At 52.3% G+C, this 14,685-nt stretch overlaps 2 protein-coding genes across 2 annotated transcripts in view; one reads left to right on the forward strand and one right to left on the reverse strand.

The window, feature by feature from the left end:
• Window positions 1–14,685, forward strand: part of LOC129459809 (zinc finger protein 850-like) — a 283,509-nt gene that overhangs the window by 24,619 nt on the left and 244,205 nt on the right.
• Window positions 8,972–14,657, reverse strand: LOC129459823 (helicase ARIP4-like). Its single transcript, XM_055237041.2, has 3 exons — window positions 14,522–14,657; window positions 14,254–14,436; window positions 8,972–9,245 (listed from the first exon to the last, which is right to left on the reverse strand). Exons 1-3 carry the CDS (start codon window positions 14,562–14,564, stop codon window positions 9,235–9,237), a joined length of 237 nt encoding a protein of 78 aa, XP_055093016.1. The 5' UTR covers window positions 14,565–14,657; the 3' UTR covers window positions 8,972–9,234.

Consider the following 14,685-nt stretch of genomic DNA (forward strand, 5'->3'; position numbering starts at 1 on the left):
CCCACCTCCGCCCGCTGGTCCCTCCCCACTCGCCTGTCTGCCGCCCCGCGCGGCTCCGTGGCCAGGGCTCCAAGGCGGGGCCGCCACTGGCAGGGACAGCGGGGCAAATTTCCCAGAGCGGGAAGCCTGCCCCAGCCAGCCCCACGGCAGAGCTGGCTCTGAATCCGAGCCACCGACACCCCAGCCCCGCCCGCCCCGCCCGCACCCTGTGTGGCTCGCAGCCCGCCCGCCCCGCACCCGCTCCGTCCTTCGGGCTGGGAGCCCAGGCAGGGCGGGCGCGATCCAGACCACCGCGCGGAGCCAGAACCCAAACCCCAACCCCAGACCGCAGGGGCCCCGCCCTCCAGGCACCGGCACAGGCGGTCCTGGCTTGGCTGGGAACTGGGGTGTGTACCTGTGGGGAACAACTGGTCAAAAGTGTTTTTTCCGTTTCCCAAAGGTAAAGGCTCCTTCGTAATGTTTTTTTCTTATTTACTTAAAATGGATAGAATCTAATTAGATTTACCCATAATTCTGTCAGTAAATTTGAGCATACTTTTGTTAATTTTTCTCAGTTTAACTAGTTCGTTTCTTTTCTTTTTTTTTTTTTTTTTTTTTTCTGAGGCGGAGTATGGCCCTGTCGCACCGGTTGGAGTGCAATGGTGTGATCTCAGCTCACTGCATCCTCCGCCTCCCGGTTTCAAGAGATTCTCCTGCCTCAGCCTCCTGAGTAGCTGGGATTACACGTATGTGCCACCACGCCCGGCTAATTTTTTTTTTTTTTATATTTAGTAGAGACAGGGTTTCACGATGTTGGCCAGGCTGGTCTCAAACTCCTGACCTTGTGATCCACCCCCCTCGGCCTCCCAAAGTGCTGGGATTACAGGTGTGAGCCACCACGCCTGGCCTTATTTGTTTCTATGTTAAGAATTTAAAATTCTACCTGAAATTAGTAGTGTGAATTCAAAAGTATCTGAGACAGGTCTCAATTTAGAAAGTTTATTTTGCCAAAGTTGAGGACGCACCTGTGACACAGCCTCAGGAGGTCCTGACAACATGTGACCAAGGAGGTTGGGGTACAGCTTTATCTTATACTAGAACAGGAATTAAAAGAAATTAAAGAATGTGTCAGCAAAAACTCAGTTGTATGTTAGAAAACCCAATTCCCCCTGAGGAAGAGAAAGAGGTGGAGTACTTTAAAAATTAACTGTCTGTTTTTCAGTCTGTGGCTAGTGAGCCTTATCTCTCCCTTTCCCAGGCATTGTGAAGACCCTGTTTCTCTAGCTGTGCAGCTGGAAGGTCACTAGACAGATAAACTCAAGTCATAAAACATGTTTTTCCTTGAAAAGTAAGAAATGATGTAATGCATGTCTCAACTGAATAACTATTTTTGTTTCTCGCTTCTGTAGTATGCTTCCCTCTGCACAGATCTCCCCCTGCCCCAAAAAATGCTTAAAAGGTAACCTGACTCTTTGTTCAGGGCTGTCTTTTTGGATGTTAATCTGACTGGGCCGGCTCACCTAAATAATAATAATAATAATAATAATAATAATAATAATAAATCCTCCTCAACCCCTTGGTCTCTCTGATTCCTAAATTATCCCGCTGTATGAGGGCAGGGCTAGGTCTGATTCATCTCCAGTGTAGGTGTAGAGCAGAACCTGGGACAGAGAGGGAACCAGCACACCCTGTTTCAACTGACTGCCCGGTGAGCCGGGTCAGCAGACATTGGGTAGGCTGTAGGTCTTGTCCACTTGAGCTTTCCAGGCAAAAAAAGTCAGAATTGGGGATTCCTAGTGCTTGGTTTGGCATGGCTCAGTATTAGAGGCTGAAGAACCCTTGGCAGAACTGCCAGCCCATCCAGCTATGGCAGCGCTACCCCATAACATAGCAGGAGGCTACATTGGCAAGCTTGACTCACCATGGGTTGTAAGAACAGCTTGATGCCCATAGGGTGCTAGTGATGCTGGGTTCATCTATGACTCCAGTGTTCTGGACATTCTGAGCTGCTCATCTTGTTCCACTAGACCCCCAGGCCCTCTCCCAACTAGGCGGCTTGAGGTCTAAGGAAATGCCATATACCCTGGGTATGGGGCTTGGAATCTTATCTCTTCAGCCATTCTGGAGCCCCCCAACCCTGCCGTCTTAGCCCTCAAGAGCCTACAACTACAGCAGGAGAGCTGAGGGGTGGAAAGCACAGAAACAGCATGATGTAACCCCAAAGAGTGCCCAGAATCTGAATGGCTTGGGTTGACAGCACTGACCCTAAACAGAGATGGAAAGAGGGATGACAAGAAGAGGCAGCAGGGGACTGAAGTCCTCGCAGAAGCTAGGGACTCATAGTGGTATCATCCACTGCATTTGAAAATCCATGAGTAGCCATGGTCAAGGGGAACCAGACCCAGGCAAGTAGAAAGCCTGCAAATGGATTCCTGGAGCAGAAGTCCAGGCTAAATCTGGAAGGCGCTTCAAGCTCACACAGGAGGGGCCTGCAGGGCCAGCTTGAGGATTTTCCTACCATTTCCTCAGCAACCAAAACTACCCTCCCCAAAGAAGCCCTGGCCCACTAGGTCCATCCATGGGGCAGAACCCTGTGGAGGCTCCTTACCATGCGGGGTTGTCCTAGTTAGTGGACAGCTATGGAGCAGAGTTTGGGGGAGATGCTGCAGCTCTGGTGAAAAGCCACCCAGTCTAACCATAGGGCTCCACATGGAACTTGTAGGGATGGGGGGGTGAGCCAGCACTCACTGCCACCCCAGCCAACAGCCCAGAGTACCCGGCAAAGGCCAGCAGTGTCAGGAGCAGTAACAGAGTCAGGCCACCTGTGAGGCCCAGTAGTAACAGGTCCGACATGGCTCTGACCCCTGCACCATTCGCCAAGGCAGCTGCAACAGAGAAAGAAGGGAGAGGAGGCTGGTAGCCATCTCTGACAATGTGCCCACGTGCCCGCCAACCAGTTCTGGCCCAACCTCCTCAGCCCTGCCTTGGGTGCTTTGACCCAGGAGGTGGAGGGGCCAGAGCACGTAGTGACCTAGAAGACAGCCATAAAGGACAACTGAAGCCACAAGCCTCTTTATTTCTTAATCACAGTAGGTGAGGATCTCAGAACAGCTCTACCTGTCAGCTGGCAGCCCTGGTCACACCTGGGGAAACTGAGTCACAGAGTGGCACAGGAGTGAGTCATCCAGGGACATACTCCTGGCCTGGACAAGTGTCCCCCAAGATATGCCAGATGCCAGCCAGCCTGCCTTTCCTCCACAATACCTCGACCTTCCCACAGCAGAGCCACACTGCCAGCCCGGCCTCCAGAAACCTCGGGGACTACTGCCAAAGGGAGGACAGATGAATACCAGGGTCCAAACATCTATCAACAAACAGGGAACCCCTAAGGAACAAAATCCCCCCGGGGTGAAATGTGTGTAGGAAAGAGAATTTCATCGGAAACTCTCCTTTCCTAAGTACATCTGGCCTGCAGGGTCCTTGCTATCCAGCAAGCTCACCCATGCAGAATCAGAGGGAAGACCACAGCAAAACGGCCTGAGCAGCTAGAACAAAGTTCAGCATTAAGCTTCCCAGACTTGAACCACCCATGTTAACAAGCTTCATCTCAATTTTCCAGCCCATAGAAGAAACATTGAAGAGCAAGAGGAAAAGGCTGCCAGAAGGCGAGTCCCACAACAGGAAGAAGTAACAGCTACACATAGAGGAAGGGAAGCTGTTCGAGAGCAGGCCCAGGAACACAACACAGGACCATTGTGTGAGCTATTCCGGGCAGGCTGCCTAGGTCTCCAGGCAGCTCCGGGCCAGAAGCCTAACCCGCTTACACAGAGGCCTTGACCTGAGTTGCCTGGGGAGGGGGGAATTATAGCCCAGAGAAGACTGTTTAAAGAGGAAGGGAAGCATGTGACCCATGGGGGAACATTCCCACCCCAATTGTTTAAAAGTCATATTTAACATTTAAAAGGTTTTGAAGCTGAAAAGGCCACACTGCAGCTTTGTGGAAAACTTAGCTCTGTGGAATTACTTGTTCCCTGTGGGTTCTGGGTGTTGATTTTACACTAAAAAAATTATTTTTGGAGTCAATGAACACACAGTATTTGCTCACAAAGAGGCAACGTAAATTTCTTTTCTTTTCTTTCTGGTTTTTTTTTGTTGTTGTTGTTGTTTGTTTGTTTTTTGAGATGGAGTTTTGCTCTAGTTGCTAAGGCTGGAGTGCAGTGGCATGATCTTGGCTCAGTGCAACTTCCACCTCCCAGGTTCAAGCGATTCTCCTGCCTCAGTCTCCTGAGTAGCTGGGACTACAGGCACCCGCCACCACGCCTGGCTAATTTTTGTATTTTTAGTAGAGACGAGTTTCACCATGTTGGCCAAACTGGTCTTGAACTCCTGACCTCACATGATCCACCCACCTTGGCTTCCCAAAGTGCTGGGATTACAGGCGTGAGCCATTGCACCCGGCAGAGGCAAAGTAAATTTCTAAACTTTTAGTGTCAGGACACGTAGGTGCTGCCCACTGGTCTCAGCCATCTCTGCTCCTACCCATCAGTATCTCTCTCTCTTTTCTGCTTGTCCTACTCATCTTGTCTCCGGTTAGTTTCATTCCTGTTGTCTTTGATGATAATGATGAGAAATCTTCCACCGAGCACTTACTATATGCCAGGCACTAAGTGTTGAAACACAGCTGCTTCATTCATCCTCAAAGCAATCCGACAAGATAGGTATGGCTAAGGGTGCAAGCGGTTAGAGGTTAAGAGACTGGCACAAGGTCACACAGGTATTAAACAGAGCCACGTGGACCAAAATGCAGGCAACATGAACCCAGAAACTTGGACTCCGGGCCCTCATTTCCACTTCCTCGCTCCTCTCTGGTGACTGGCTTCCAGAAAGGCTCAAGCATGTATTCCTTGTTGGACATCTCTGAGCCCAAAGCTGCAAAACTCTTAGCATCTAGGCCGCCACTTGCCTTGGGAATGACCAGCCCTCACTCTGATCTGCCATCTCAGCTGAACACTTCTTGTCCCCTGAAGGGAATTTAGTATCCTCCTCTCTCTTCCTCTCACCTTCCAAACTGCACAGAAAGGGGGAAAAATGCACCTGCGGGCCCCAGGGCTTTGATCAGCACTGGGAGAAACAAAAGGAAGAAGGGCTGGGAGCTCGCCTGAAATGCCAGGCTCACTTTGTTAACTCATGGCCTGCAGTGTGGCCCGGGCAGAGTGCTCCAATGCCAGGAGCTGAGAGGAACAGTCACTCCGGCCCAGGAAATAACCTCTGAGTGGAGCACCACGCCCTGACTCCCCTCTTCAGGGGAGGCCCCCGGAGGCTCTGAAGCACCCTCGTCCCACTCTCAACCCCCATGGGGAAATCAGAAGCCTAACCTAGCTTCAGTGTCAAGGATCTTCCCTAGAGCCCGGGTCACACCCCTCTTCCTGGAAGGCTTCAGGCACACCTGGCGCCCACTAACTGCCGCTGACTGGGCTGCACCCTAGCTCGAGCCTGGGTGTCCCCTCCGCTCAGAGGTCGATGTGGGGGAGCGTCGGGGAAGGCTGTCCCCGCGGGATTCCTGCTGCCACCCCCGTGCGCAGGGCCGGGGGGCCGCGTCCTTTAGGGTCCCCGCCACGGGCTGAACTTCAGTGCTGGGGATGCGGGGGCCACCGCCTCGCGCTCTGGGATTCCAGCTCCTGCTCACCCTGGCCTCGCCTGTTTCCTCACAGCCTTTCTCGTCCCCCACCTCCTGGCGGAGCTCCGCATATCTGTAACTTAAGCGACGCTGAAATTTGCAGCCCTCATGCGAGGCGCGGCCCTAGTGGACACGGCGGAGTTAAAATGCGACTCGGCTTCCTCCCCAGCTCCACCGCCCCCGGCGCGCCCCGCTCCGCCCAGAAGGGTGAGAGCTGCCCCACTTTCGCATCCAGGCCCTGGGACGCGGCCGGGGCCGGCGGTGGGCGAGGCGAGAGGCCAAGAGCAGCAGGTCCGCGGCGGTCACGGAGGGGATGTGGGGCCCTGAGGTCGCGCAGGGGTGGACTGGTGTCCCAGACACACGCTGCAGCGGGGACCCCCCACCTCCGGCCCGGCCCCGCCTCCACCACTGCCCGCCGCGCACACGGATCCGCCCCCTCTCTGGCTGGACGTGGCCGTGGGCGTGGCCGTAGCCTTGGCTGAGAGCGCTGGACCTGGAGGGTGGAGGCCTCCTCTCCCCGTCTCCATGGCAACGGGCATGCGCCTGGCCCCGGAGCCGGCTGGGGCGGAACCCGCGGACTACCTTCCCGCCTCCAGCAAACTCTCCAGTTGCCGATGTTGATTTAGCAACACCCAGGGGATCTGGGTCGGCAGGAGCACCTCAGTGACAGCCCGGCCTGGGGGTCCGCAGGAGAGGGTCAGGCCGGGGCCAGGAAGGTGAGGCTGAGGAGGAGCGTTTGCACAGGCTAGGGAGGCGCGGCACAGCAGTATCGGCCTCTGGCATTTGTACCACCGTTAGTCCTGCCACTTTCTCTCACTCTGGCTTCGCAAAAGACTTGGGAACTAAGCAAGGCATAGCTGAGGAAGCTTAAGCCCAGTCTGGGCTCACGGAAGAAGCTGGTGGATCCAAATATCTGCTTCCTGCCTCCACCCACCTCTCCCCGCTCCGTGAGCACATTCATCCATCCAACATTTATGATCACTCCCTGCCAGGACAATTCTAGAGGCTGGTGATAGAGTGAATAAGACCAAGGCTCCGCCCTTCTGGAGTCCACATTCCAGGGGCATGCCCTTCTTCCAGGCTCCTCCCTCAGTGCCCTGGTGGTGGCTGGGGGAGGCTGGTCTACTTTTCTGGTTAGCGACAGCTTAGGTGACTCCCAGGTCATGTGTAAGCTCGTTGATGATCGCTTTAGTTTTCCCGTCAAATTTCTGAGGACATATAAACCACAAAGCACTCTGCCAGGGGCCGAAAGATAAAACCCTCCCCTGGCGACAGTCCCAGACTATTGGCGGGAGGTGGGGAAGGTGACAACGATGCTCATAAGCTTGGCTACAAGACCGTCGAGGCTAAGAGCTACTTCGGTATTCTGACCAGTACTGATGGGAGAGGATCTCGCAGATGGGAACACCAGGAAACTGGTGGTGGAAACAGTCAGCAATCATGGGGTGGTTCACCTTGTGGATCCCACTACTGCACTAGCAAAGAACAGGCTGGGCACACAGGGGCAGTCATCATCCCGCTTCCTTTCTCTCTGCTTCAGGTTCTTCCTTCCGCAGGCAGGGGAGGTGGAACTTCGTCCACGGGGCCAAGCCTGTCCCAGCCCTCCAGGCAGACCGGCGCAATAGGCAGCTGGCCCCTCACAGGCACTCCGGTCCTGGTCAGTGCAAGTCGCGGCAGTTATTTTACCTATGAACGCCCAGCACAAGGTCACACACTCAGCTCAGGTGCCCTAGGCCTGAAGGCTATTCACTTGGAAGCATTTCCTTTGACACAAAGAAGGCCATGGCACTGGCTCAGAGACTGACAGCCTCAGCCTGCAGGGCCTACTGGTCAGTTCTTCTTCTCATCAAGTGCTGAGCTTTTCCCAGGAAGCCGTTATAAGGAGGCGCCCGTTCTTCATCTTGTCCTCTCTGCTCACTTCCTTTAGCGTGGTTGGGGAACTCCAGAGCCCCACATCACAGTTCAGCATGTGCCTCAGGAGCTTCAGCACGTCCTTCGTGGAAGGAGAGTCTGCCGGTGACGGGGGATGCAGTCCATCAGCCTGCCCAGCTTCATCTCAGGCCGCTTCCAACAGCGCCAAGCGAACTCCCTTGGCAAGATCTATGCAAGGCCGCGGCTGACCACCAGGTGGCAGCAGCCTACTCTGCAAGGCACTTTCTTTACCCCACCCCCCCACCCCCTCTTAACAGGTGGCAGGAAACCTGCTGGCCCAGCCATCTGCTGCACCCACCCTTCACTCCCAGTCCTATCTGCACAGATTTCCCTATCATGAGCCCAGACGTGGCCTGCGGGTCCTCTTGCCTTCCTCTGCCCAAGGAATCCCTACAGAGATTCTTTCTCTATCCTCCTTTGTACATTTCCACAGAATTGTTTCCCCAGGGCCCCTCCCCTTGAAGAAATTAGACAGGAAGCTGGAGTAGATGGTTCCCTCTTTCCCACCTCTCACACTCCCAAGCTCTGGTTAACTCTCTGTGGGCCAGTGGCTAGATTCCCCAACACAGATGACAATTGAAAAATACACATGCAGTGTAAGAATGTTGTAGCTGCCACCAGCCACTTACAGACACACCATTGTTAGGGTCCACCCAACTGGACTGTTTCCCCCTCCCACAGACTAAGCCTCAAAGGCCAAAAAGTAAAACCCCCTACCCCAAACCTGCCTATAACTGTGACCGGAGGCCAGCTGTCCCAGGATGCAGTTAAGACGTCTACCTTGCACAATAGAACTGGCAAGAAAAACATCTCCAGGAAGTGGTCAGACACACGGCACAAAGGACCCCCCCCCTTTTCTTTTTCCTTCACCCTGACCCAGTTCTACATCCTATAAAACCTTGCTCTAGCCTCTAAGTGGGGCTGCCTTCTCTGCTTTTGTCAAGAGGTAGCCGGGCAGGACTGACAATAAATCAGCTTGCCTGAACTTGGGTCTATTGGCCTCATTCCTTTCTTGGCTGTCCTTCCAATTATCCCTTATAACCATCTCCCTCCCTCTGAAGGCACTGCACCCAATCCCCAGCAGTCTGGTCAGGGCTGTCCGTGCAGGACTTGTCATGGCTGAGGACCAGCTAGCCTCAAGCCACTGTGAAGTGAGCTTGCTATTTCCCCTGGAGCCTGGAAATACATTCCTCTTCAGGTAAACAAGAGCAGAAAAAGCCCAGTGAACCCCACTGTAACAAAGAAACTGCCAGCAGTCTTCCTTCTGTTCCTGCCTGTCTCACCACCCAAGGGCTATCCCAGAGCCCACTGTGTTCTAAGATCTATTCCTTTCACTACCACCCAGCCAACTCAGTGTCCAGACTATTCCTCAAACAACACTGCTTTCTGGAGTTTTAATTTTATTTTACAAAAAGAGAAATAAGGAAAACTGACAGGCAGCTATACTGACTTAACAATTGTTCAGCTTGCTTTTTTTCAAAAAAGTGACATGAAATACAAGTAAAAATAAAGATGTCACAGAAACAGCCAGTTGTTCAGTCTCTGGGGCAGGAACTCTGGCCCTGCTGAGAGGAGGGAAGCCCATGATCACCCCAGCAGCAGCCAAGCCACAGATGCTCCTCAAAGCCAGGCACAGGTCCCAGGCCTCAGGGGCGTCCTGAGGAAAGAAGATGGAAAATCAAAGCCAGTTGCCAGGACCCTGGGGCCACCTCATCATCCCCCACTCCTTCTGGTAGCAGTCCGGCCTTAGTGATTAATCATTTGCGGCACCCCTGCCTTTGCCCACCTGGACCCTCTTCCCCTGACCTCTCTGAAGATCTGAAGAGGGCACAAGGAACAAACCTGTCTTAGGCAGACTGGGGGGATTCTTCCAGTGAGTCCCCAGCCCACCCTGAGTAACATAACCAGCTAACAGTCATTTGACACCCAGGTGCACATGAGCACAGCACACACATAACTCTCTCTCTTTCTCTCTCACTTACACACACACACACACACACACACACACACACACACACAGAGCTGGACTGAGCTCTCTTCCACGGTGGGTCCTGGGTCTGGTCACAGTATGAGGTCCTCTCTCTTCTGAATATCATCCCAGTAGTGTTGGCAGAGAGAACCCAAAACTCCCCAAGCCCCTGCACTGCAGAATCTGTAGCCAGCCTGGCTACCCCTCCCCAGTGCACTGGATTACTATGTCCAATAGACCTGCAAAAGGGAAAGAGCACACTCAGGCTCCTGACAAGCAAAGAAAGTGAACACTGTCTGCTCAGGACACTCATCGTTGTAAGACTTGGGTATTCAAAAAATGCCCAGGACCCAGCTAGTGGCACAGAACAGACATTAAGGGGGTCACGGCGGAATACGCAGGGCAGAAGAGAAGAGTTGGCAGCCGGGAAACAGAGTCTGAAGGTGACCAATGGAGAGCCCAGCATTCTCACACAGTCCTTGAGGTGCTGATTCCAAGGAGCAGTCAGCAGAGGGCCAGAACATCTCGTGGGGGTCCTTTTGGGGAGGAATGACTTCTCTTAGGAGTTTTGGCGGGGGAAGGGCTACTGAGCTCGGACACAGAAAGCCACGGTTCAGAAAGGAGACAGTGGTCTTCTGAGAAATCAAAAAAGAAAGTGGGAAGCAGGAAGTTATATCCAGAACACCAGTAAAAAGGAATGGAAAGCCCCCAGAGACCTTCCCCCATGGGATGAGGACTCAATTTTGGAGCAATACCAGGCTTGAATAGACTGACACAGAGGGCCTTTCTCTGCTGACAGCTTTGGGAGTGATGATCCTACCCAGGCTGCTTAAGTTTGGCTAAGTGTTTCAACCAATCTGCACAACTTTACCCCAGCTCTTTGTTTTCTGCTTCTGGATTGAGAAATTTCATATTTAGCTGTGAATCACAAGTATATAGAGACTCCACCCACTAATTCCTAGGGAAGAGAGCTCCAAGCACCAGGTAGAATTATCCTTAAATCAAGAGATGATGAGATAGATGCTTAAGAAGCATAACTCAGGGCCGGGTGCAGTGGGTCATGCCTGTAATCCCAGACTTTGGGAGGCCGAGGTGGGCAGATCATGAGGTCAAGAGATCAAGACCATCCTGGCCAATATGGTGAAGCCCCGTCTCTACTAAAAATACAAAAATTAGCTGGGCGTGGTGGCGCATGCCTGCAGTCCCAGCTACTCGGGAGGCTGAGGTGGGAGACTCGCTTGAACCCCTGAGTCAGACGTTGCAGTGAGCTGAGATTTTGTCACTGTACTGCAGCCTCTCGACAGAGCGAGACTCCCTCTAAAAAAAAAAATAAATAAAATAAAATAAAATAAAAAGCATAACTCAGAGGGGTGAGGACTTCATAGATATCCAATCTAAAGAAAATGATATGACCCACCATGGTTCACTTCCTTTCCTAAATAGCTACTTTGTCCCTGTTCAGTTTTTATCTACAAATATGTTAAGAAAAGGAAATCAAGCATCATTACAAATGGTAAACCTGAATCATTAAGCAGCACTGTGTTCCCCAGGCTGAGAACTTGGTTAAACCAGATGGACGGGGCTTGAGAGGCCCTTGAAAAAATCCCATGGAAAACAATAGCGAGGGGAAATTCCTCAGCCAGATCCACTGCCCTCCCATACCTGGCCCCCCATTTTTTGTTTTGTTTGTGTGTGTGTGTTTTTAATTAAAGCAAAAACCAGGGACCTGGTAGCACTCCAATTTCCCATGATCCCACCCCCACCCCTCTACACAATAGAAACTGCACATATAAGAGAAAGCCTTCTCTAGTCAGGTGAGCCTCCCAGAATGATGGCCTCTGCTGAGTAGAAGCAACACCCAGTCCCTGGAACATGGGTAGCTAGTGGCCATGTGCTGCCTCTCAGAATACCCATTTGCTTTCTGGCAATTTCACAAATCTATCCCTCTGGTGACTGGTTTCAGTTCCCTGCTGAGAAGGTTTCTGGATTCTTACCCCAGAGTCTGCTATGGCCCTCCAACCATGGAAGCAGGCTGGTCAGAGGGCTGCAGGAGCTAGTATAGGGATGACCTGACTGAGCTGCCTTCTGGGTTGGTAAGAGGCAAGTCCAGCCCCTGCCTAGTAAGGAGGGACCCAAGGGGAGGTGGTAAAGCTCTAAAGTCAGACTAACTTTCTTCATCATAAAGAACCATCTGGTAAAGCTTTGGGGTATAGGGGTGGGGGATGCAGAGGTGGTGGGGACGCTAATAGGAATAGGAAGACAGCCAGTGTTTGTACTTGAGGACTAGACACCCCTCCCCTGGCATTGGCAATAAGGGGAGACCCAGAATGACTGATGTGTTCTCTTAAGAAAAAACCCAAACTTATGACTCCTACAGAGAAAGGGCTCCTCCATGGTCCTTTGAAGATGGACGCAGCAGACACCAGGCCCACGTGGGTCATCTGAAGACATTTTCTAACAAGAAATCAACAGTCTCTCAACCCAGCAACCACCTATCCACAGCTTCACTCTTCAGCATAGACAGCCAGCCTCTAAGATCATCCCAGGAGGACACAGCTCCAAATCTGGGCTTCCTGACTTCCCAATTGTAAACTCTGATCCCAACTTCCGATTTCTGTGGAATGAGTCTCACCTCCCACTAACTATCCAGTCTCAGGATTCCCTGATCTTTCTGAAAAGCAATCTCTCAAAAATATAGTTGTTTAATCCAAACCTTGGTCAAACAACCTCTTTCCCTGGTCAATTTCCATCCGCCCAGTATTGTTTTTCACCAATAGCTGTGAAGTCTGGGATATCTGAAAACATCTCTATCTCCTACTCTCTTTTTCCCCTAACATCCCCACACCCCACCCCCAAATAAACAAGACACGTGAAAAGTCCAAGTAAGAAGTAATTGCCCATAAGAAATAAATTAACATGGAGCTCTCTAAAGGGGAAGGAAAGGAACAGGAAAGACACCAGGATAGGCAATGGGGGCTCAGGTCCCGCCAGTGAAAAACAACTTTTCCAGCCACAGCTCCAGGGCCTCCCCCTCTCAGCCTCTGCACACAGACAACCTTCCACGCCGCTCACAGAGAGCCACGGGGGTTAAGAGACACAGATCGGTAATGCCCATTTTCTCTCATGATTTCCCTCAAATTCTCAAACAAATGTGGCTCTTAAAACCAGGGACTTGAGTTAGCTGGGCCTTCTCTTCCCCCAACCAGAAGGAAACTTGTGATTTCCATGGCTCTTCCCCTGGGCTCACCCTGATGTTCACACTAATAGGTGCCATGAACCACCAAACTCTGATTTCCATTCAAAGAAGGATAAATTTATTTCAGTTTCCGCCTTTGTTCCTCCCTCCCTCCCCTCCCACCTTTACTCCTGCTCTGTCACATACATATATCAACACACACAGACTCACAAACACACAAGCCTGGGCAGCTTCCTTCCACCCCCTAAAAAGAGCCCACTTCACCTGGGATCACAGTCTGCTCCCCTGCCCACCCTCCTTCTCTCACTCGCTCTTCCTTCTTCCTCCCTTCCTTCCCCTCCCCAGGCCAAGCTAAATCACTCAGTAAGGCAGGTCTCCTTAGAGAGAATGATCCCAGACACAGAAATGGGATGTGAGCTTTTGCACTGTGATGGGCAAGCAAGCAAGCAGACAGCATGAGCAAGGCAGGGAGTGGGACGGGCTGCGCAGTTCTCTAGCCCTGCTTTGTGTCTCTGATTTCCCACTGTTGCTGCCCTGTTGCGCTTTTTTTTTTCTTTTTTCTTTTTCTTTTTTTTTTTTTGCCCTTTTGTTAAACAGCAACACAGTTCTGCCCATCATTGCCTTCCAGCTTGGTGGGCAACCTCTTGGGGACCCTGACTGAAGAGCAGAGGAGCTCCCCAGGTATTTCCCAGTGACCTCTATCACATCATCATCTCTATCCTCATCATCATTGGGGCTGAACCCCACCTCAGCAACCTCATGAGAGTGAAATAGAGGCACCTGGAATGGAAGGAGGCCACCAGCTGGGTAGCCTGCCCATGGGGACATGTAGCCTGGGTAGATAGACATGCCACATGAAAGGTTGCTGGGCACGACAGGGGAAGGAAAAGGTGCAAACATCCTCAGCTCAGCCAGGAGTGGCTGTGAGAATGGAAGTGGAGAGCTGGGTGGTTGGTTTCCTTGGTACAGAAGGGCTGAGCATGAAGGAGGGGCCGCTGGCAGTGACAGAAGTAGCTTACAAGAGGAATGGACAGGGCCTGCTGGCTGGCACCAGAGGGTCAGCAGTCACTGGAAACACCAGGTGGGGACCTGCCAGCAAATTGTGCAGCTGGCAGTAAGAGGGGGCACTGCCCATAAACAGGGCGTTCTCCCCAGCTTAGGAGGTGAATGGGTGGTGAGGTTATGATGTAAGGAGACAGGTGGCCTGGCAAACCCTCCAGAGACTGGACACCTGTGTTCATGCGGCTGCACGGGTGCTGGCAGATGGCCCTTCCTGGACCACCAGCAGGCTGACTCCTGGGCAGCAGGTGGTATGGTCAACTTCCACTTGTGGCCCCTTCAGTCCAGCACTGGGTGCCTATGACCACAGAACTGCCAGTCACCCAGTGGGAACCATGGAGGCAATGACCACCAAGTCCAGGCTCAACTCCGAGAGCTGTCCCAGGAACAGCAGTGCTGTCCACAAGGTGGACCGGGGGCCAGGCAGGGCAGCATTGGTACCTGGGGAGCTCTGACGGCATTTCCAGGCAGCAGCCACATCTGTCCGCTGCTGACTGAAGCTCACTGATGATCTCCAGGCTGTCAGGAGAGATAGGCCTGGGCAGCCCTGCAGGGTGGGGTCTTTGGGTGATGAGGCACTGTGTCTGACGTTGCTTGTGGACTGGCAAGAAGGTACCTGGGAACCTGGAGACAAAATGTAGGTAACGGAGAACCAGAATAGCCAGGGAGCGGAAGGTAGAGGAGAAAATTCCATAAAAAAATTCCTGACCTGTGGTCCCCAAAATTCTGATAGTTTGATGTCTAAACAACATCTCCCAGTCAACCTTTTCCAGGCACAAAGAAAAAAATTATTTGAAATGTCTACCCATGACAAGGCAGTCCCCCAATGTGTAAAATGATAACAAAGTGAATCCTATGAGATAAGGAATATAA

The sequence above is a fragment of the Symphalangus syndactylus genome, chromosome 13 (assembly GCF_028878055.3).
Source record: "Symphalangus syndactylus isolate Jambi chromosome 13, NHGRI_mSymSyn1-v2.1_pri, whole genome shotgun sequence".
NCBI lineage: Eukaryota > Metazoa > Chordata > Mammalia > Primates > Hylobatidae > Symphalangus > Symphalangus syndactylus.